At 50.0% G+C, this 22,230-nt stretch overlaps 1 protein-coding gene across 1 annotated transcript in view; it reads right to left on the minus strand.

Annotated features, from left to right (window-relative positions):
* Nucleotides 1-318: 318 nt before the first annotated feature.
* The window catches only part of PHLPP1 (PH domain and leucine rich repeat protein phosphatase 1), a 119,971-nt gene continuing 98,059 nt past the window's right edge, over nt 319-22,230 (minus strand). The window contains exons 11-17 of the mRNA XM_026034549.1: nt 14,515-14,715; nt 13,665-13,827; nt 9,308-9,438; nt 6,839-6,943; nt 5,941-6,135; nt 3,313-3,541; nt 319-1,434 (exon numbers count right to left, since the gene is read on the minus strand). Coding sequence (XP_025890334.1) covers nt 319-1,434; nt 3,313-3,541; nt 5,941-6,135; nt 6,839-6,943; nt 9,308-9,438; nt 13,665-13,827; nt 14,515-14,715 — 2,140 coding nt within the window. The remainder of the gene's footprint in view (nt 1,435-3,312; nt 3,542-5,940; nt 6,136-6,838; nt 6,944-9,307; nt 9,439-13,664; nt 13,828-14,514; nt 14,716-22,230) is intronic.

Raw genomic sequence — 22,230 nt, forward strand, 5'->3', positions numbered from 1 at the left:
TCTGTTTCTCAGCAATATATTAAACCTTTTCATTATTTGTATTTTTGTTTTCTTTCTTTTTTTTTTTTAAACGCTTGATATGTTAAGGGAAAGTTAACTATTTTAAACCTTACTGGTAAAGCATCTCTAGAAGAAAGTCAGTGGATATTAAACCTAACAGACGGAGAAGCTGCAGTCTCTGTAGTGGTGGGGCAGGGGAAGGGACGTGTGTGAGGAGGAGGAGGAAGAGGAGGAGGAGGAGGAGGGCCCTGCTGCACGGCGGCCCCAGCGGGCCCCGCTCCCAAGCCTCGCTCGCTCCGGAGCAGGACGTAGGGAGGGTCATAGCGGAGTATCGTAATAGTCTGCCACGTGCTCCACCTGGTACTGCCGCTGCTGCTGCTGCTGCTGCTGCTCCTGGTGCTGCTTCATGATCTCCTTGACCTCCTCCTCCAGCTCCGGGGGGATGATGAACTGGTCGTCCGGATCGGGCTGCGCCGGAGCGGCGAAGTAGCCGCCCGTCTTCCTGAGCGGCGCGTCTGCCGCCACCTCGATGAGGTTGTGGCTCCGCTCGTGCGGCGCCACGGAGCCGTTGCCCCGCCGGCGCCCCATGGTGCCCGTGGCGGAGCCCTCGGCTCTCCTGGGCGCGCCGGGCTCCTCCTCGTTGGCACTGATGACGATGCCCTCGTCGCTGGCCTCGGGGGGCGCCTGCAGGAGCTGCTTCTCCTTGGCGCGGCCGCAGTGGATGTCCACCTCCACCTCCACGCGGCTGCCGTTGCTGAAGACGCCCTCGATGGGCTCCTCGTCGTCGCTGTCGAGGCCGTTGTCGGAGAAGGCGCTGGAGAAGGTGGCGCTGGAGAGCTGCCGCTGGAAGGAGCCCGAGAGGCAGACGGGGTGCAGCGAGCAGCGCGGCTCCCCGGCGTAGGCGGCGCCGCTCTCGCTCAGCGTGCCCGGCGGCGGCTCGTCCGAGGCCGTGGAGCCCACCTCGCTGCTCATCTCCGACGTGGAGATCTCGCTGCTGATCTCGGAGGCGACGCCGCTGCTGGAGGAGGGCATGGCGAGCGCCTCGGCCGGCCGCTCCTTGATGACCACGCTGACGGAGGGCGCGAAGATGCCGGGGCTGGGCGGGGGCACGCCGGCCAGCTCGCAGCAGCAGCAGCTCTCCTCCGACACGTTGAGCTGCACCACCACGGCGCTCAGGCTGTCGTTGCAGCCGTAGCTCTGCGCCAGCGTGCACAGCTTCTTGGCGGCCGCCAGCGCGTCGGGCACGTTCCTCACCGCCTCCACCGCCTCCTCCATGGAGAGGCTCTCCCACAGGCCCTTGCTCCCCAGGATGAAGAACTCGTCCTGCGGGGTCAGCGTGATGGACTGCACGTGAGGACGCGGCACGACGCTCGGGTGAAGGAAGGTGTAGCCCAAGATTCTCGTGGAGTCTGTCACACCGTTCACTTTGCCGTCCTGCAAGGAGAAAGGACAGGAAATTGGGCACACGGCGGGCAAGCTTGCATGGCCTTGCCCATGAGGCCACGCATGGCGCTTGCACGGCCTCACGTTCGCTTGGTGGCCGCTTCGGCCACAGCCCAAACACGGCCACACGCAGCAGGGAGGACGGAGGAGCAGAGGGACAGGGCTGAGGCTGAGCACAGCTCAGGCTGGTTCCAGATCTTGTGCTAAGCCTCCCTTGCCTAAAGGCATCACCTGTGCACGGAGCAGCACAGTGCAGGTCTGCAACAAGGAGTCATCCGTCCGTCCATCCATCCACCCATCCATCTACCTATCTCTGCAGCTGGGAGAGCCAGCTGGACTCGTGTTTGCCAGTGAGTCACACCGGGCCCTCCCTGCCCTGCCACGAGATGTGCCTTCGTGCAGAGCGAGATCACGCCAACCGAGGGAGCCGCTCGGTTTGGCGGCAGGTCCTTCGGCTGTGACCCTTCTCGTGCGGCGGTGACAACGTGGGCTTCGTCTCGGCACCTCGCTTTGCGAGCTAAGGGTCATTAGAAGGAGGCTCTAAATGGGGTGTGCAAGCCAACTGCAGCAGAGTGCAAGTCTGCATCTCTCAGGCTGCTGAGCTGCAGTGAAATGTTTTACATGCCCCAGTTACTTACTATGCTCCCACTTAGATATGACATTTCCAAGAGGGGGGCTAGTATCTGAAGGGAAAACACTATGAAAAATGGGCATATTTGAACAGCGAACCCCATACATATCCAAGTGCCTGGATCGTGTCCTGCCTCGGATCCGAGCTGCCGGAATAGGCAGCGAGCACCTGGCAGGGGGAATGTGCTCACTCGCCAGCCCGGGGGCACCCACGGCTGCACCCACGGGGCGCTCGAGACCAACCGCCAGCGCGGGCCTCTCCTGGCCGCCGCTCCAGCTGGTGACAGCAGCGGTCCTTACGGAGCAAAGCGCCACAGCAACGTGAAACGAGACTCAAAAAGCTTCCCCTTTAAAACCATTCAGAAGGAAAACAAATCTTGCTGGCTTGTTAGCTTCCCCGTTAGAAGTCTGACAGAAGTGACAGGGCATCAAAGGGCATGAAATCAGTGAGTCATCTTAAGACTCTTCTCAGAAATCTCCCTTCTCCCCTGCGAAGCAACGAGACGACAGAGCCCTGGTGACAAATGCTCTGCTGCAGAGCGCCTCCCTTCCAGCCCCTCACGTTTGAGTGTCACCTCTTGCTGGCAAGACGACCAGGCACGTGCTGGGCTCCGCACGCGCCCCCGACACGTGTGCTCGGCAGCCGCCTCTGTGCCCCTTGCTCCCCCCGTACCTATCCTGTGCACGAGCCACGCCAGGCAAGGCAAGGAGGGAGCGAGCAGCCTCGCTCCCCTCGCACGGGGCCTGCGGCCGGCCCCCAGCGCTCACGGGCTGCCTGCTGGATCCAGGCAAGGAAGGAAACCTTTCCGTGGCTCCCAGTCCGAGCACTGGCTTCTCCCTCGGGGCTCTCCACAGCCCTGGGAGCTCATGGGCTCTGACAGCAACGAGAGCCAGCCGGGAGCTTCCTGCGGGAAGGGCAGCCTGGCTTCTGCCCTCTCATCCTCTGGGCCCCTTTGGGGTGGGAGGGCTCTTTGCGACCACATTGACACAGCAATTCCTCTCCCAACGAGGAGGAGGGTCTCGGCTTCCCTCTTTCAACACAACACGTTCGCAGTCACACGCAACCCAACAGGAACCACCCTGAAGGAAAAACAACTACTCTAGAATCCAAACTGCTACCACCATCCCTCAGAAGGTGCTAACACGGACATCTAGTTTTACACGTTGCTGTGCAACTACCCTCAAAGGAAGCTGCAACTTGGAGCAACCCTTCTTCCCTCAACACGACAGCTCTCTGACCTCTGTGATAATGGCCTTGTGCTGCTTGATCCTCTTCAGCTCTTCTTCACAGCTCATCACATAACACCTGGACAGCGGCAGAGGCTTCCCATTCCGGCAGAGGATGGTTTGGCACTTCCCCACGTTTGCTGAGGTTAGCGTGAAGCACCCACCGGGGTCCATGGGATCATGCTTTATGTGGCAAAGGACAGCAGAGCCTCCAAGTTTTTGTCCGGCTGTTCCAAGTTTCCTGGAATTTGAACAAGACAGAGATTGTTCATTCATTGGAAAGCACGTGTTACGGGTACTATGGAGCAACAACCACCGCTCTGCAAGCACAAGCACTTGGGGCATTAACTCTACTGGCTCCCTGGCAGAAACCCAGCCAAGTCTCCCCGAGGGCTGCGACCCTAGGGGTGCGTGGCAGGGCGCTCGCAGAGTGCGGCGCTGCTTCCACGGGCAGGCGGGCACCCCAGCCTCTCCACCCTCATCACAGAGGGTCGTTGCTCTCCTCGGTCTGAGAGCAGGTCGCTCGGAAGCCTGGGCTTGGGTCAGGTCAGGAGGAGTGCTCAAGTGCTGGAACACCAAGACCGTTACATAAGTTCAGGGAGAGCTTAAGAAGAGCCACAGCTTTGGCTTCTAGGCTACACATTTTAACATGTAACTTTAGCTTTAGAAAACATTTTTAAGCAAAGAGCTAAGCTAGAGGCTCGCTATTTTGTGGTTTGTCTAACTGTAGAGTATTACGGTGCCAGTGCCCTGGCACAGGCTGCCCAGGGGGGCTGTGGAGGCTCCTTCTCTGGAGATCTTCCCAACCCGCCTGGATGCCGCCCTGTGCCCCGTGCTCTGGGTGTCCCTGCTGGAGCAGGGGCTTGGACTAGGTGATCTCTGGAGGTCCCTTCCAACATCAACCCCTCTGTGATTCTGTGATAAATCTATGGGAAAGAAGGATAAAAATGAACAATAAGGCACAGCTGCTAAGCTGCTAGCTATTCTAAGAAGGTATGTGTCTCATTTGTCACATCAGCTACTAACCTATCACTTGTGCTCTTAAAAATAAAGCCTCGTTCACAGTAGTAAAAAAAAATGGAAAAAAGTCAAAACCCAGAAAACACACACATATAAAAAAATCACATTATGGACCAAGTAAAAAAGTAAACCAAGTTTCAGAATCCCGAACTCTGTCATTAGTATTGAAATGAATGCACATTCTGTTAGCTATACTTGATGAATTTAAACAGGACTGTGAGAAAATGTTTATCCTTCCCAGTACTGTTTGCAGGTGCCTTCACCTTCAGTAATTTCAAAGGTGAATTAGAGAGCCTGCTAAAACTACATTAAGACCAGGTAGTGCAGCTAAGAAGTCTGGGTTCAGACAGCAGGAGAGCTCGCGTGCCAATACACTTGTACCCAAGCTTCAGTTAAAAAAAAATATTAAAAACCACTCCAGGAATGTTGCAGAGCACCACTCAGTAGCCCTCAGTGAATGGCTAAACGCAGCTAGAATGAATACTATTTCTGGCTCTCCAAAGGACTGGTTAGCTTATTTTGCCTTGAGACACTAAAAGAGAGTAAACAAAACTCAAAACGTTTAGCAGAAATGCCGCATTCCTGTGAAATTCCATTAGCAGTGAGCAGACCCCCGGCAAGTGCTCCCAGCACTGGGTTTGCTGGGGCTGGGAGTGTTCAGCGCTCCTGCTGCGGCGCTAGCGGAGGCACCGGCCCCAGCGGCCGTGGGAAGGAGGCCCTTCCATCCGGTGCTGGGACGCGTCACTCCCACCCTACTGCCCCTGCTCCTGGGCACTGGGACTTTATTATTTTTTCCTCTTCAAAAAGGCAGCACTCGAATGACAAAGCGATGCTACTTTTAACTCGATCCATTTCCTGGGTTTCTAGGCTGCTTGTTTGCTCTCTCCTTTGTTTCCCTGACCTCCTTCTCCTCTTTTGTTGGATTCCCTTCCTCCTCCTCCTTCACTCAACAGTGTTTCCCCAGGCACAATTTCTTATTCTGACAAGAGCAGCACATTCAAACACACACTGGTTCCAAACCACCAGGCACGGCTACTGTTACAGCCAGAGCTATCATATCGCTTCGCTTGGGCCTCGCTCAAGTGATATTCCCTCTACGGTCAAATGAGACCGTAGATAATACAAAATAGACATGTTGAAGGAGTCAAAATGCAAGTTTTAAACAGTTGTGTGGCCTTTACATAGCCTGAATCAATACAGAGAAACAGGAGGGACCAGCCCAGGCTTTGCAGGCTGCAGTAGTGAGGAAGTTTTTTTTAAAAAATGATGAGGATATTCACACCGCTGCCTTGGCTGCTGCCCATTCAGAGCAGCAAGACTTAAAGAAGATAGCAAAAAAAGAGTAAAACTTCCACCCACTGCTTCGTCACGAACATTTAAGAATCGTGAGGCTCTTTTATTCTGTTTGGGTGGGTGGCGAAGTGCAGGATTCCCCCCCACACACCTGAAGGGAGAGCCACCAATATCCACAAAAACAGAACAAAAATCAAGAGAAAGCACAGCTGCCGGGCACCACGGTGGGGTTTTCCCCCCTCTCCCGCTCTTCCTCAGCAGGGGAAGGGCAGGTTTGCAGCCGGGAGCGCCGCAGCGAGGCAGGCGGGCGGGCGGGGGCCGGCTCACCGCTGCATGACGATGAAGGTGTTGATCATGTACTCCTCCTCGTTCTTGGTCCGCTGCAGCTCCTCGGCCAGGACGTCGCTCATGGTGCACTGCAGCAGGTAGGGCACCTCCACATTGCGGTCGCCGTCGAAGACGCCGTACAGGGCCTCGCGGTTGTCGCAGAAGTTGTTGGCCGAGAGCGCCGCCACGCACAGCCTGCGGAACGAGCGCGGCGCCGCGTGCAGAAAGGCAGGTTTTAAGAGGAAAAGCATCCTCAGAGCAATGCCAACTGAACCTGCACTTACCCCCCCAAAGCAATCTTAATGACGGGACACAGTGGTGACTAGCTAGCTGTTGTATTTTGACTAAGTAAAGGGGTCTACTGGCATTTGCCAGGGAAACCTGCGTAGCAGAAGGCTTCAAAAAAGTTACTGACACAGCAAAGAAAGACTCCTCACACAGCCAGCAACACCCAGACAGGCAGACCTCCACTATGTTATTTGTCAAGTGTTACCTTAGTCATGCAAGTTCCACATATTCTGAATATTCGGAGTTTGGCCATTCTACCTTTTCCCTTAGCACCCTGATTTGCCTGGTAAACATCTTAGTTCACGACAAAGCAGGTTTCCAAAGAGAAAAATAAACATTTGGATCTCTTGCAAATACTGGGAGTCTTGCAAAGACTAAATGTGTCTGTTACCCTTGTATCTTGGCAACTCCTCTAACAAAGCAGAAAGTTGAGAGCCAGGCAGGGACCCAAGGTACAAATACATGTCATGGCACGGCCTCTGCCCTTCTGAGGTCCAAAATCTCCCAAAACATTCACTTAAAAAAGAGTTTTTTTGTATCAGCAGAGAGACATGCAGCTGCTAGGATGCTTGTGTAGGAAAAAAAAATGTAAAAACCACTTGGGTCTTACTTGTTCTTGACTCCTGATGCTTCTGTGTAACCGTGGCTCCACACTGCTGGAGCTCCTGAGGCATCTCCTGCCGAGGGCTGGTCAATCTTGAAGCAGCGGATATTGCTGCAAGGAGAAGGGAAAGGTGCACTGGAACAACATGCTGGTGGGATCTCGCTTAAAACGTGGAGAGAGCAGCTTTCTTCTTCTAGGTCTACCACAGTATTACACTTAATAGAGTAGAACAAAGCAGGACACCGGGGTGGCTGCTTTTATCTGTCCACATACAGGGAACAGAAAAGCTGCAAGCAGCAGAGCCTCCCTGAGGTCAGCTGCACTGCTTGGCTTATGTGGCTTTGCTTTCCCCTACCCCCACCCCTTTGCTGTGTTTTTCACACTCGGCCAGAAGGAATTCAGGGCTAATTTGTCACTAGCTTGATGAAAGCTGGAACAGGAGAGTCATTTTATAACTCATGCTTCTCTCCCACCCATTTTGAGTAAGTCTCTGCTTTCTTTTCCTTGTATTCAGATGAAATCTGCATGACCCACATCAGCCCTTAAGGGGGAAAAAAATGCCTTTAGAAACAGCAGCACGGAGATCAGCTTTCCACAACAACAGGCAGCAGTTGCAGACCAGCAACGTGCCTGCCCCTGCTAAGAGGTGTCCCCGGCCTCCCGTCGGCGCAGGCACCTCAGCCCTTCGGCCTTCCCTGGTTTGACAGGGTGGCTTCTAGCTCGGGCCCCGGCCCTCCACGCTCCCCATTTACAGCCAGCATGGCCTGAATTTCCAGGAACACAAGGCTTAAGGAGAGCAGCCCTGCCTGTTGACACCCTTCACCGCCGGCGCAGAGCTCCGCCGGGCCCTGTTGCCGCAAGCGCCTCGGGCGCTGCCCGAGCTCCCGGCACCGCGGCCCTTCCTGGAGCGTGGCCATGTAGGAAAGGACGCAGCAGGGAGGCCCGGGCGCCCCTGAGAGCGCTCCCTGCCGCCACCCAAACGCCCGGCCGGGCCGAGCACACCAGGGCCTGCCGGCATCTGGCGGCCTCAGACACCCTGCGCCGGCAGCCCCAAGGGCGCTCGCACCCGGTCGCGTCTCTCGATGCTAACACAGCAGCGGCCAGGGCACCTTACAGCCAAACATGCTCCATAAATAGCTACAAATGTGAATAATGTGGGGAAGGGAGAGGAGAGAGGAGAGGAACATAAATGACAGGATTTCTCCGAGCCAAAGGAGCATCTCCCCCCTCAGTTCAAGTACAGCAGCACACTGTGGAAGTCAGTGTAGCACACCAACATGTGCATCCACTAAGAAGCTCCCAGGAGGCCTGAAACAACTGCCCAGGGCTAGTGAATATTTGCAAGGAAGAGAATAGGCCTGAGGACTTTAAAAAAGAAATCTAAGTCCTCAAGATTCCTTAAGTTTTCTTTTAAAAAAGAGAATAAAAGCAAGAAGAAAGAAAAAAATCATGCCAGTGAAAATATACAGTGTACAACTGTATGTTCTTCTGCTTAGGACTTAAAAACACACAGTAGTGCAACTGGGCATGGGATCCAGTTAAGGCCAAGGACTGGCTTGCCTACCTCATCTGCCTGTCACGCCTAAAAGCCGATCTTTTCCTTTAAGTTGAAGCAAATTCAGGTAGCTTTCGACACTCTTTTTCCTATGAACCACAGCAACACAACACACTGCTGCTTCGGGAGGCTTTTTGGCGTGCAGTGAGCCATCGATGAACGAGCTACATGAAGCAAATGCTCAGCCTTTTTAAGCACATCAACAGTCCCCCAAATCATTCACTAAATGATTAAACAGACCTAGAAGAAAATTTAGAGCTGGTTCTGTTCCCTTCTATCCTAGAAGAAGGGCCCAAGACAGATTATCCAGTTCAGTACGATAGTTTCAGGACACATTATGGAAGAATGTGTACATAAACCTCCAAAATCAATCCCTAATGGGGATGCAATTCAGTCATTCTTGAGAGCACCCAAACAGGCACAAGGTGCTTCCTAAATTTCCCTCATGGATGACACCTTAGTTGCAGGACAGGAAATAAACTGGCAGATGGAAAAGAAATAGAGGGTCCCAGTACAAAGTAACCAGGAAATGAAATAAATGATGGAAAAACAGAGAAGTATGAGGAGGACAACAAATAGCAGTATGTGAAGAGGCAATGAGAAACAGTGTCAAAAAAGGATCCAAGAGATTATTCCAACAAATATGAGCAAAAACATAAATACTAAAAAGTTACTGATGTCCCGGTAGTGAAATAAACCCAATATTTTCATTAAATCTGGTGTCAGAATTAAAAGAGATGTCAAATTACTCCAATAGTGGTTATACCTGATCAACTTACGAGTTGTCTATACAATTTATTACTCTCTGATCCTCTGTCAGGAGTCATGCTACTTAAAGAGAAATACATTTCTGTGTATTGCAGTTTTGTCACGTATTTATGTCAGGAGTCTGTCCCCTCTCCACTCTTAAGCTAACTTACTTGAGCAGCTCTAGGCTTTTGTGGTCCAAGGCTAGCCTGGGATTTCCAGTCAGGTCCAGCTCTTGCAGCTTGGGAGGCAGGTTTTCAGGCAGTGTGATTTCACTCAGTTCATTGCAGCTCAGATCCACACACTGCAAAGGAAAGTGGTCAAATAAGCAGGAGGATTCGGCTGCCATCAGGAATCGACAAATTTTGATTAAATGTAATACTACACGTCTCACGAATAACAAAGGCTGCACCAAAGACCCAGGACCAAAAGATCCAAAGATCCAAGATTCATTTCCGTGGGTGGTTCTTACAAAAGAACCTTCCTCAGGCACTCGGCCATGCTCCCAGACGTCTGGGGCACCTGCAACCGTTCGCTCCATTTCCACTTCTGATCAGCCACAATCCTGTCACAAAACCCACAAGTTTGTCTGCTCTTCGTAAGGAGGATACACTGGTCATCTGTGTCATTAAGAGACCACTGTTTTAGGAAACAAACTGTTGCTGATAAAAACAGCTACCAGTCTTAAGAAAATAGACACAAAATACAGTTGGGGCTTCTAAGACACTGACATAGTAGCCTCTCTTCTGAAGTCAGTTTAAACGATTCCCCCTTTCTTCCCCAAAGTGAATCAGAAAAATCGCAATACTTTATTAAATATATTCAGCATACATATTTTTGACCCAGATCTTGAATCCCAAGGTTGCTTGATATGGAGGCCGCAGTATCTATGCAGAGCAAACTGCAGGCACAGTTATCCAAGCCTGATAAGGAAATCAAAACTCAAACCCGTCATGCAAACAACACCGCAGAGCGCAGCTATGCCAAGGAGCTGTTTTCTTCTTGTGCCCAACTCCCTGCTGCTTGCACAGACCCAGTAATTACTTCTCAGATTAAAGAGCTGCCAGCAGCCCTTGCTGTGTTCAACACCTCGGCACCACTATAAATCTGATAGAGGAGAAACGAGGAGCACAAAATGGGAAATCCCATTGCTCTCATTACGTGCCCTCATGTGGCAGGCAGCAACGTGCTGCAGCGGATCCCTTGGTCCCCTGGCACTGGTGATTGTAACCCATTCATCAGGATATGATTTCTGGAGTTTCATTGTGCTGCTTGAGGAAGAGGTTGACAGGGAGTTTCTGCAGAGCCATGGGGAACTTAGGTCCCATTCTCCTCCCCAGGCAGGCAGGAACGCGTATTTCCTAGTGGATCCTAATTTCCTCATGCACCACTCTAATGTGAGGCTGGCTTAGCCCAGCCCGTGCAGCAGCAGAAGAATAATTACTGCAACTGCCTCCAGGACTCTGCACGGGCATAGGCCAAGTTAAGGACAAGGATTTTAATGTTTGAATATTCACTCTTTGCTTGCACTACACACACAGTTCTGTAGCTGCTCTGTCCATGGCTGCCAGGGGCTTCGGGCACCTCCAGCTGTGGCCGAAGGTGGGCTCAGCAGCACTGATTACTAGTTTCATCGTTAAGATGCTGCTGCTGCTGGATCCTCCTTCACTTCCCTGGAGGCAATGCTCCTACAAACAACAATCTTGACCAGAAATTGTGACAGGAAACCTCCATATGATTTTTGACTGCAGCAGCCCAGCAAGATCACCATGATTTAGAAGCAATTTAGCTACTCACAGCTGTAGCAAAACTAAAAACAGGGGAAAGTAAATTCAGATTTTGGGCTGGAAAATAAACACTGGGTTGCTGAGCTCTATTGAAAATTCAAAACAGCTAAAAATACTGCAAAGAAAAATGTGCTGGGACAAGTGCCCAGGTGTGCCCGTCTCCAGCTCCCTTCCTCATTTGTAGAGGTTGATCCAATGTGCACAGACCACCCTTATTTATAGGGCACTTATGAAAATCTGACTGCTTGACTTCATATCCTTGATGTGCTTTTTAATATGGAGAATTAAAAGCAGTTTTTAAGTATGTGAACTCAAGAATGTTTATTATGTGGTTTCTTAGAGGCATCCACCTGACTCACTAAGGCAGGTGAGAACTTCAGCTCCACTGCTCCTACCCACAGGTTATGGGGCGGAAAAGGCCAGCACGTAAGCAGGAGGATGAAGCACTTGTTAATCTGGTTACACACACATACACACACTGACCAAGCATCTCCAAACTCGTCTTCTCTCTGCAACATGTTCATTTTCCTCCTGTGACCAAGTCTTTTATGGCAATTTAAACCTTGCAAAGAAGTACAGCCATGACTGCAGTGTGTAAAATCTGCTTAGAGACAATCGTGTCACCGTAGGGACCTTGTTAAGAAATCCTGGAGTTACTTTAAACGCAAAACACCATCATTTATAGTAGTTTTCTTTCTGGAATTATTTCAGAGAGCAAAGTAACTGCTGCTACTACCTGTTCCAGTAGGTAGTTCAGTTCCACTGACTCCCAAAATCTAACACCTCTGCCTCTCAGCCTAATTAAATGGGAAAGAAAGATTGCCATTAGCTCAGGCAACAGAGTTGCACAAGAACCTCGAGTTTGAACTCAGTTTGAAACTAAGAAAGTTTGAAACTTTGAAACTTTGAGAGGTATATGAAGGCCGCCCCCGTTAAAACTGACCACCGAGTATGACATAATCACAGATGTGACACACTTTGCTACAGCTGGACTTATTTCACACAGTTACCAAATCCATCCAGCAGCACCAAATTCTCAGCTGACTCGGGCACTTTTCCAAGGCTCTCAGATGCCTCAGGCCGAGCTCCACTTAAGCTAAGTGCTGGATGCAGCCCCTCCACACACAAGCTCACACTCCAAACTGGAAATCGCTGGCCTTGACTCAGAGACCAGAAGCAGCCCTGTGAGACACGACCCTTCCCCCTGCAGCAGCTATTTTGACTTGTTTTACTCAAGTCTTGTACACAGATTAGGCCTTTTTCTTCCAAAAATGTGGAGTCACTCACACTATCCCCTCTCCAGGCAGTCCCAAATGATGAATGGCTTCCATGCCAGTTCTGGCACAGAGAACTAAATAATCCCAAGGAACTACGAAAAGCAGGAAGCGCCAGGTCCTTTGAGAGCATTTTTCTGCTAAGCATTGTACCAAAAAGTGGCACTTCAAATACTGATGCCTCTATGGAACATTCAGCTTTCTCAAAGAGCAACAACCCAAGGAAAATGTAACTTGTGTTCCTTGCTCCCCATCAGCATGTTTACATTTACATTCCTTTGGGGGCTGAAAACCACCCTCCTGCTTTTGGAGAGCTGTTTACTGTGCAGAACCTCACTCCCCCACCCCAATTCTTCCTCCTAGAGAAAAAAAGCTTCACTTGTAATTGATTCTAAATGGCCCTTGGCTTCCTATGGCCATTGTTCCAAAGAGGGAGGAGTACTCAAAATCCCACAAGTTTGTTGGAGATTTCCTGGCTAAACCCAGAGCTCATCTCTACGTGTCCTGACCGTCCCACACCAGACACGACTGCTCCTGCTGCTCGGCACGACCCGGGCGCTGAAGCCCACGCAGACACTCGCACTGCCGGGCTGGGAACTCGGCCTTCCCGCTTCCCTGCGTGTGCGAAGGACACTTGGCCTGTTTTGATTCCGCTAACACGTAGCCACTTCTCCAACTCGGAGAACTGCAGATAGCCTTTGCTGTGTTATCACAGGATAAGTACACTGTGAAGCAACTGTCTCTCACTTTCTCACCTGCTGAAGTAGCACGAGACCTAAAATATTCTGCATTACAGCCCAGAGTGAAGGAGCAATTTAATTCACAAAAAGCCAGCAGCAGTATTGTTCAGCAGTTGAGCAAGGAATGCCAGAATGCCTTCCACGAGAAGGAGTGTAAGGAGGAAGTTCAGAATTACTTGTGGAAGAACATACAAGACATCAATTAAGCACTCTTGGATGTACAACATACGACTGCAATTAGGAAAATAAAAGGAGCTTGTATATATAGAGAGATTTTATGTTCTTGAAATTTATCTCTGTCCCTAAGGTTGGCCTACCCTGTTCTAGGGCTTCAGTAGTTTGAAAAACAAACTCTAAGCAAAGCCCATTTCCAGACCTTCAGGAAACAGCCAAGGCAGCAGGAGTTGATTATGCCTAGCTCTTGCAGACTCGGACACAGGAAAACCATTACACCCATTTGGCAGAGAAGATGGGCCAAATCTTCCTGGCCCATCTTCCTGGCCAAGGTGAGCACATAATCAGATTCCCAGGGTCTTTTCCCCGTCCACTCTGAGGCAGCACAGGAGAAAGAATTTTGCTCTTTCCTGTCAATATAGACAAGACAGCAGGAGTCAAATCCCACAGTTCCTGGCAAGGCACTTCCCTGTAGCAACAAGAGTGCTGAAGGCAGAGCACAACTGCTAAAGCAAGCACTCCACTTGCTCCCTCCAAGGCACATTGCTCCCTTACCTTTATTTCAGGAAGTTGCATGACTTCTGGGAAGACTTCAATGCAGTTGGAGTGAGCCATCACCGTGTGCATGCGCCTGCAGTTCATAATGGTTGTTGGAATGGCTTTCAGCTTGTTCCCGCTAATATCGATTTCCTCCAGCTCCTCCAGCTTGGCCATTTTGCTGTGAAAATAAAAGATTTGAGAATTCTTCTTTTAATACGCATGTAAGCTGTATTTTAAAAAGATGATAAAAGCAGTAGCTTTCATTATTTAAACAAAATGAAATTGCAGACTCAGACCCCTTTTCACATTAGCGCCTGTCACTTCTCTTCATGTCAGATATTAACACAGTTTGAGGAAAAAAAGTTGTGCTTCTGTTGCCAATGTTGTTTTAATGTTATTTTTAAAACTATTTTCCTTACATTCCCTCTGCTCCCTCACTCCCTCTTCTCCTCTCTTCCCCCCACCTTTTTTCACCCCTAATTTCTCACTTCCTCTCACTTTTTCACCACTATCTTCCAGTATCCTGATCAACCCTCACTCTACATTTTACTTAACCATCTCCCTCCCCTCACCTTGTATCAAAGCCCCGCTACCTAAAATGTCACACAAAAACAGTATGTGTCTTTATCTACGGGTATTCCTTTTCCAGGATTGTATGGCCTTTTCACAGGACCACAGCTCACCCATCTGTGCATTGTAAGAGGACACTGTAACATGCAAAAGGACACAACAGACAAAGCCACCACCGCACATCACCATTTTGAAAACAACCCCTGCCACCAAATTTCTGGGCAGTTTAGTCCTCACTGCAAAAATGGTTTAGGTTGCCCACCAATGGTCCAGCAGCAGAAAACCAGCTGCTTACCTTGCAGGGAAGCTCTGCAGGCGATTGTAGGCCATGTGCAAGATTTTTAGGTGTGGATGGCCAGTTAACAAGGGTACACATTTATCTGTGAGATTGTTGTTGGTCAAATACAACTCCTGCAAGATGCTATGGGTCTCTTCTGAAAGAGTGGCTGGAGGAAGCATTTCCAGTTTGTTGGCTGAGGCATTAAGAAATCTCAGGCTGCAAAACAAAAGAGTTGCAAAAGGGAGTTCAGAGAAAAATCCTGCAGCTTTTGGCTAAAATATAAGTAAAGTACATACACATGAAATATTTGCAAAACAATTCTCAGAAAGAAGATTACCACAATGGATAAAAAGACTGTAAGTCTAGCAGTATATAAAAAACCTCTGATTGCATTTTTAAAATGAGCAAACACGAGCAAATGGAGTACTTCAAAATCTTTCTATCCACTTATCAAAAACTCAGTACCTCTAACATTTCTGTATATGAACCTCACAGGGTTAGAGCAGTAACAAATCACTTCCACCACTTATTCCACAAAAAATAAAAAGAAGAAATGCTGAATCTATCCGCACAAATGGTCTTCAAGTGACTAAAAATGCCACGGCGGACGGGAAAAAAAAAACAAAAAAGCAAAGAAACAAAAAACAAACAACAATTTAAATATATATTTTAAATACTGGCTAGGTTACACGTAGCCTGCAGATCTAAAAACAGCTACAAAGTTGGAGAAGGAATTTTTTTGGAACATTAGAACAACTAGAGATGCACCAACCACAGCAAGCTGAGATTCCAAGAGCAATTTCCCTTCCAGGCGTTAACCTGAGACAGAAGTAATCCTCAAATCAAGAACAGTCAGGCCGCCGCTTGCGGCAGGGGGCAGAAAGCAAGCCCGATTTCTGTGCAGCTCCTCGACGCGCTCTCCCGCCCCGCAAGGGGCAGGTGTCATTGCTAGCACTTTCTGCAGACGGGTGACAAGCAGCACACGCTGAAGCAGCGCAGAAATTCAGCCCTCTGCTCTCCCTCAGAGACTTTTTTCCGGGTGGGAGGGAGAGCGGCGGAGATGCCGACACTGTCCCGAACACGGAGCTGCCTTCCCGACACGGAGGGCACTGCCTGTGGACTGGGATTCACACAGGCGGTGCCACAGGAGTGGAAACATCGTTTAGTATTGTAACTGTGGCAGGACCAAGACTTTTTAAAGAGAAATAGAATCTTTCTCTCCCTTCGGCCCCTCTTTGGCAAAGGGGGGCCCTAAGCGAGCTTGTGGTGCAGAGGCAAAGCCGTGCGTGCCCATCGGCAGGGACCACAGCGCGGCTCAGGTCACTCCTTCTTCTCTGGAAGTCTTCCAAACCCGCCTGGATGCCGCCCTGCGCCACTTGCTCTGGGTGGGCCTGCTGGAGCAGGAAGGTTGGACTAGATGATCTCTAGAGGCCCCTTCCAACCTTGAACATTCTGTGATTCTTCTCTGGAAGACCGCTCTGCTGCTGCCACCTCACGAGAAGGGGCAGCTGCAACGACTGTCGGAGCCATTTCCAAGCAGGGGGCTCAGAAACGACCTGGCTGAAGGCTACACAACTAGGAACAGGACACAAAAGGCACCCGAGCCCTTGCCATGGATGGATCTTCAGGGGAAGGTATAAACATCCACAGGGCCTTCCCCTTTTCACCGACCCAGGCACTCACGCCGACCTCTACGACTTCCTAATGAATGAAATGGATTTGTAGGAGTTGCAGCGTGTTGAAACTCAGCTACAAGCAGGGTGAGGCACGCTGCACAGCAGCCACATGGCAGGCTGAAGGATTAAGAAAAGTATCCCCAATAAAAGCCCAAGTCTCCCAGCGCTGCGCAGGGCCGTAACTAGGTTAGCTGGCTTGCACAGGCAGAGTCTACTGGAGGGAAACACAGAGTAATCCTCAGGCTCATTCATTATTCACAGGGGAGGCACAGCTCTCAAGAGGAGGGGCAGATCAGTACAGGGGGAAAATGGAACGAGCCAGGGCAAATGTTTGAAAATGGGTTCTTCTAAAAAGATGCCGTTCGGTTCACCCCTTGGGGAACCCCTAAACCCACGAAGCTCAAAGTTGGGGTGTTAAGTAAAAGCTTAATTAAGGCTGAGGGAGCTGGGTCTGTTCAGCCTGGAGAAGAGGAGGCTGAGGGGGGCCCTGACCAGTGTCTATAAATACCCCAAGGGAGGCAGTGAGGAGGAGGGGGCCGGCCTCTTTTCAGTGGTGGCCAGCGACAGGACTAGAGGAAACGGCCACAAACTGAGGCACCAAAAGTTCCACAGGAACATAAGGAAAAATTTCTTAACGGTGAAGGTGCCAGAGCCCTGGCAGAGGCTGCCCAGGGAGGTTGTGGAGTCTCCTTCTTTGGAGATCTTCCAAACCCGCTTAGATGCCACCCTGTGCCCTGGTTGTCCCTGTGCTCTGGGCGTCCCTGCATGAGCAGCGGGGTTGGACTGGATGACCTCTGGAGGTCCCTTTCAACCTTAAGGATTCCATGATTCTTACCACATCAATAGGGCCCCTGCTTTATTAAGCACCAGCAAGCACCCCTATAGCTAGAGTGCAGACAGCCAGGGCTTTGGCAAGCGCATTCCAGTGTGCATGGCAGCCTGCCCTCTCCCACAAGAAAGGCACTGGGATTAATATCAAAGCCACAGTATTTTTGTGCTAATCAATACAAAATGACAGCTTTCAGCATAACCTGGAAGGGTTTAAGGAGTTCCCACTTTAAAATCTGTCTTGTAATCCAACACTACCACAGCTCAGTCAATAGAAGTATTTGACAGAGGTTCCTTCTCAGTCTCAAGACACTCTCTTGACACTCTCCTCAGGGAATTCCCAACCTGGAAATAAGCACCAGCTGCTCCAACACCATTTTGGGTAGATTAGGTAGGACAGGAGGCCCATCTCCTTGTATGGCCTTCCGGGAAGAGCAGACATTCATAGGGTGACATCAGGGATGAGGAGGTGCCAGTAAAAAATCTCCCAGGAACGGACATATTCCACCTTGACGGGGAATCTGTATTCTTACAAATGGTCCTGCAGGCTGCGGCAGAAACAACCAAGCCTGGGGTGTTTCACAGCCACCTTCCTTTACCAGCCAAGCGGAGCAGAGAAGCTGCAGCGGCGCCCAACAGCCGTGAGGTTCCTCACGCCCAGAACCACTCGAGCAGGCTCGCTTGAGCAGGGCTAGCCCAAAGCAAAAGCTTCGGTAAGGAAGCAGAGTGCTCTGATAGAGCCCAAACTGATAAAATGTCATATACTGAAGCCACTTTAAATTCAAAAGAAAACCAAATCTAACAAAATCTGTTTTTTTTTTCCATAAAATTCCAACATCAACGGGAGACAGCAAGAAATCTCAAACTGCTCCTTCACCGCTCTTTGAAGTGGTTGAGATTCTGCCTTTTCTTGTCCCCCAAGGCCCCAAACAAACAAAACCCCTTCCGATATATACACTGTTCAAAGGGAAAAGAGGAGAGTCGCCCCCGGCTCAGGCATCCTCCCAATATTCCCACTTTTCCCTTCAGGAACTGCTGCTGTAGCAGCACTTTGCACTGTTTCCGAGGGGAATCCCGTGGGTAGCGGGATGGGGTGTCTGGCCTCCCCCCACACTCCGCACGGCTGCGGAGCCCTCGCATCCCGCTTCAGGATAACCTCGGGGGCTGACAGCACCTCAGCTGAACTAAAACTCCTCAGGAAAGAATAGGTTGCTTCTCTCCATGGCGTTTTTGATAAGCTGCTACATTACAATGGTAAGAAAAAGAATTACCAGACAATAAATTCTTTCAATGTAGGCTCTGGATTAAAAAGGAGCACAGCCACAGTCTTCTTGGACAGAGAGGAGAACGAGGCAGCAGTTTGCTGCTGCATAAAGCTTTGTTAATTCAATGCTAGAATCTCATATCTGAGAAAATCTGCACTTGACCCTGAGGTTTGCCCTCAAGCTGCTTTAAAGCAGAAGTCCTCCCCCAGGCTGCTTCCTCTCCTGTGTTTCTTCCTCCGCGTGCAGGGTGGCAGATCCTACAAGTGCCCTCCAGAGGATGGAAATTCACTTGGGCACAAGTGTGCCTGGTTCTCCAGCACTTGGGCCTTAAAAACAGATCCATGTTCCTTGAAGATATCCCACTCATATTGCTGATCAGATGGAAACAGAATGTCAAGTATTAAAGCTCCATCCGAAATTGTTTCCCTTTCCAATTCCACCCACACGCTATAGCACAAGCTCATGAAAAAAGCACGGCATCAGAGAACGCCGCATCCAACAGCCCTCACACACTCCCGAGCAGAATATCGTGAGGGAAGCATGAATTAACAAGTGCTGAAGGAGTGCTGGGATTAAGGAGAGCTAAGGCACTGGTAGGGAGATGCCAGAATGCTTCAGCTTTGACAAGGCACAAACTCTCCTCTGAGGTAATAATATATGCCTTGAACTCTGGCTGGAATCAGCCACCTTCACTACTATGTGGTATTAAAGTACAATCTATTGATAGATTTAACTTCTCTGAGGTTTGGGAGGTGGGAAAGGAAATGACTGGCCCCAAAATATACTAGAATCAGGAAAATGAATCTATTTGAATCTAGAACACCCAATATGCAGGGAGCATTCCCATGCATTCACTATTTAAATAAGGGCTCTGAAGCAAATTTTAGCTTTGAAAAGCAGAGGAAGAAAATCTTCTCTTGAGAGAGCGGAGCAGCAAAAGGATTCAAAAGGTGCCTTTGAGACTGACGCCTGCTCACTGTAGATACAAAAGACAACATGTATATGCAGTGTATACAAAGGCTAAACAAGGACAGTCCTTAGATCTCTACTTAAACAGCATTGACACATCTCTCTGCCTTTTTCTGAGGTAGCCACCTTGGAAAAACACCCAGGAATGGGTAACATCAGAGCAAACAACAGAGGCAATCCAGTGAAACAGACAACAGTGAAGCAGCAGCAGAAAGTCAAAGCCATTGTGCTTGGCCTGAAAGCATGGAGAGACTTGGAAAGACTCCTGTAGATGCAAAAATAGAATGCACAGAGAAATGGAGATCTCCAGCAGTTCAGCCCATGCCCCAATGTCTCCTGCAGCACAGGGCCAAGCAAATGCAAAGTGTTTTCTAAAATCCCGTCTGCAGAGATGGACCCTCAAGTTCCGATTGTTTTATCCTAAAAGAATTCATAACTGCAGCAGCAAGTGAGCGAGATCTCAGAGAAAACCTGTAAGATAAGCATGTGTGAGGGGAAAACCAAGACATTTTTGCCCGTCCCTGTGAAGCTGGTATGCCGGCTCCTTTAGATGAGGATGGAAACATTCAAGCAAATCTCCTCGTTGACGGGCTGCTTCCCCAGCTCTTAATTTCTAACCTATCTTCAACTGTTCTATTCACTGGGCTTTCCCAGTTCCTAAAGCATCTCCTTGCAAACCCCAACCTGCCAGCAATGCAAAAGCAAGTGTACAAATGAAGCCAAGTATGCCTGCAAGTGCAATGTGTGCAGCAAGCACTCACACGGCTCTCTGCGCTCTTTTGAACTTCTTTCCTCTCTCCTGTTACATCCATAATCCTGTTGAACACTTACCCCCGGAGCCAGCCACCGCAGATGGAAACGGCACACAGCGAGAGCAGGCTGTTTGTGAGAGCCATGGGGTGACCTGCCATAACTCCACCAAAAACAAAGCAACACAACACAACAACAGCAACAGACAAACCAGACAAGAAGAGCCAAACAGAGCTAAAAACAAAAATGATGCAGAAAAGCATCCAGAGGACACATTTTTAATAGCCAGCAGTGCCTTGGCCACCGTGCTTGACCACTTCCAGATACTACAGACTAACAGAAAGATGTATATTTAATTCATGGAAATCACAGCTACAGACCTTCACCCTGCAACTACTTTCAAAAGCTCAAAGGCTGATTAAGGGTCTGGCTGTGCTCAAGACATTCATGCTAATTCAGAAGGAAACTTAGGTAAGAGGCAAAACCACAACCTTTATCTCTATGTATCCATTTTTTTGACTCCTCCTGACCACAAACACTGCATTTCTATTACTCTTAACTAAAACTTTCACCTATACTATTAAAAAAAAAATTACTGAACTACTTCTACGGTATAGAACTGTAGTTGGCTGCAAGTTGCTCAAAGAAGACAGCAGGAAGTCTGTATTAGAAACTGGGCAGAGAGAGGGGTACCTGCCATCACAGCGAAGGAAGGACAGAGACTAGGGCTGCAGGAAGGCCGGGGCGCCAGGACAGGGACAAGGAGGCCCCGCTGGGGAGCCTCCCGCTGGCCCCGAGCACTTGCACGGACTCGCGGCTCGAGCTGGCGGCGAGAAACGAGCGGATCATCCGGGCGCCCCGGGGCTGCTCATCCCGCCACCAAAGTCCCACCCTGCCATGACCTAGACACGCGCACCTCCCAGCGGAATAAACAGGACCAAATTCTGCCCTGGCCAGGGGAATGTTTTCTAGATCAGCCCTTAGTTTCTCCTCTACTAAGATTCAGAAACAGAAAATTAATTAAAAATGGGACCGACTCACAATATTTTTAAATTATATTTTTTGGTAGAGAATTAAACCTGCCTGCTTAGTCCTTTCTGTATGTTTGAAGGATTAATGGAGAAAACTGATGTCCACGGACTCTACTCTGAAGACAGAGGGTTTTTTTGAGGAATTTTTCCCTTTCTATTGGTGAAAGTGATGTCCCTCTGGCTGTGCCAATGTGCTGATTCCCCTCCTGGTCTGCTTTAGGTGTTCTGGATGTCAAAGCTTCAGACCCGCTTCTCCAAATGCCCAGGACTGCGAAGGAGAAGGTGTTTATAATTCACAGCATGAAGCTTTGTATGGAGACAAGGCATCATCTGTCACCTGCAAGGACCTGCATTCCTTTCCAAAAACCAAACTCATCTTCCCAGACTCCAGAGGGTATGGGGAGAGATGGAAGCTCTGTGAGGTAGAGGGTTCTGTGCAAGAGCACACACTGCAGAGCCCGGGGGAACCCAGCTCTCCCAACAGCTCTGCCACTGCAGGCTGTGCTTCCCAGGGAACGTCTTCCAAACGGTGCCCTTCCACTTTTGTCTCTTCTCTCACAAAGGACAACAAAACCCCAAACACCTTTCCCCGGCCCGCGCTCATTTCTGCTGATACTCAGCTGCTGACAGATGCAAACACGAGGTGAAAAAACGCAAAGATATTTCCTGCAGCAAACTCCAAACGAAAGCCCTCAGGCTGTGCCTATCTGCACATCAGTGTCCTTCCTTCATGGTTGTCACCGGCTCAGCGACGTGCACCCCAAGCAGACACTGCACAGCCAAGGCCCCCAGAGCAGTAAGGGGAAACCAAAGGGAAAAGCAGAAAGCAGCTGCTCTCCTGGAGCACCGGGAGATGTGGCACCAGGCTGGATAGGATGGGTTCATCTCCCAGCATGTGACTCCTGGGCCCTTCTGCAGCCCTCCCCACACTGCCACAAAGCAGCATAGGGGCAAAGCCCAAAGTCTGGGGCGACCACGTAATGCTCTTACTCTGCATCTTTTAATTTCTGCAGCATATACTTGGCAAGCACCTGGAAAGCTCCCCCAAGTCAGCCTGCATTTATTTCTATGTCTCCGAAGATGAAAGCGCCTGCAGCTCTGTGGCTCGGTTTGAAAAGGCGAGCTGGAATATAACAAATCCTCTGCAGCTCCTACCTCGCTGCCAAATGGCACTAATCTCATTCTAGACCTACAACCTGTGAGTCTAATTTA

The sequence above is a fragment of the Nothoprocta perdicaria genome, unplaced genomic scaffold (assembly GCF_003342845.1).
Source record: "Nothoprocta perdicaria isolate Ctin4 unplaced genomic scaffold, notPer1 scaffold_147, whole genome shotgun sequence".
In the NCBI taxonomy this organism is placed as follows: Eukaryota; Metazoa; Chordata; class Aves; order Tinamiformes; family Tinamidae; genus Nothoprocta; species Nothoprocta perdicaria.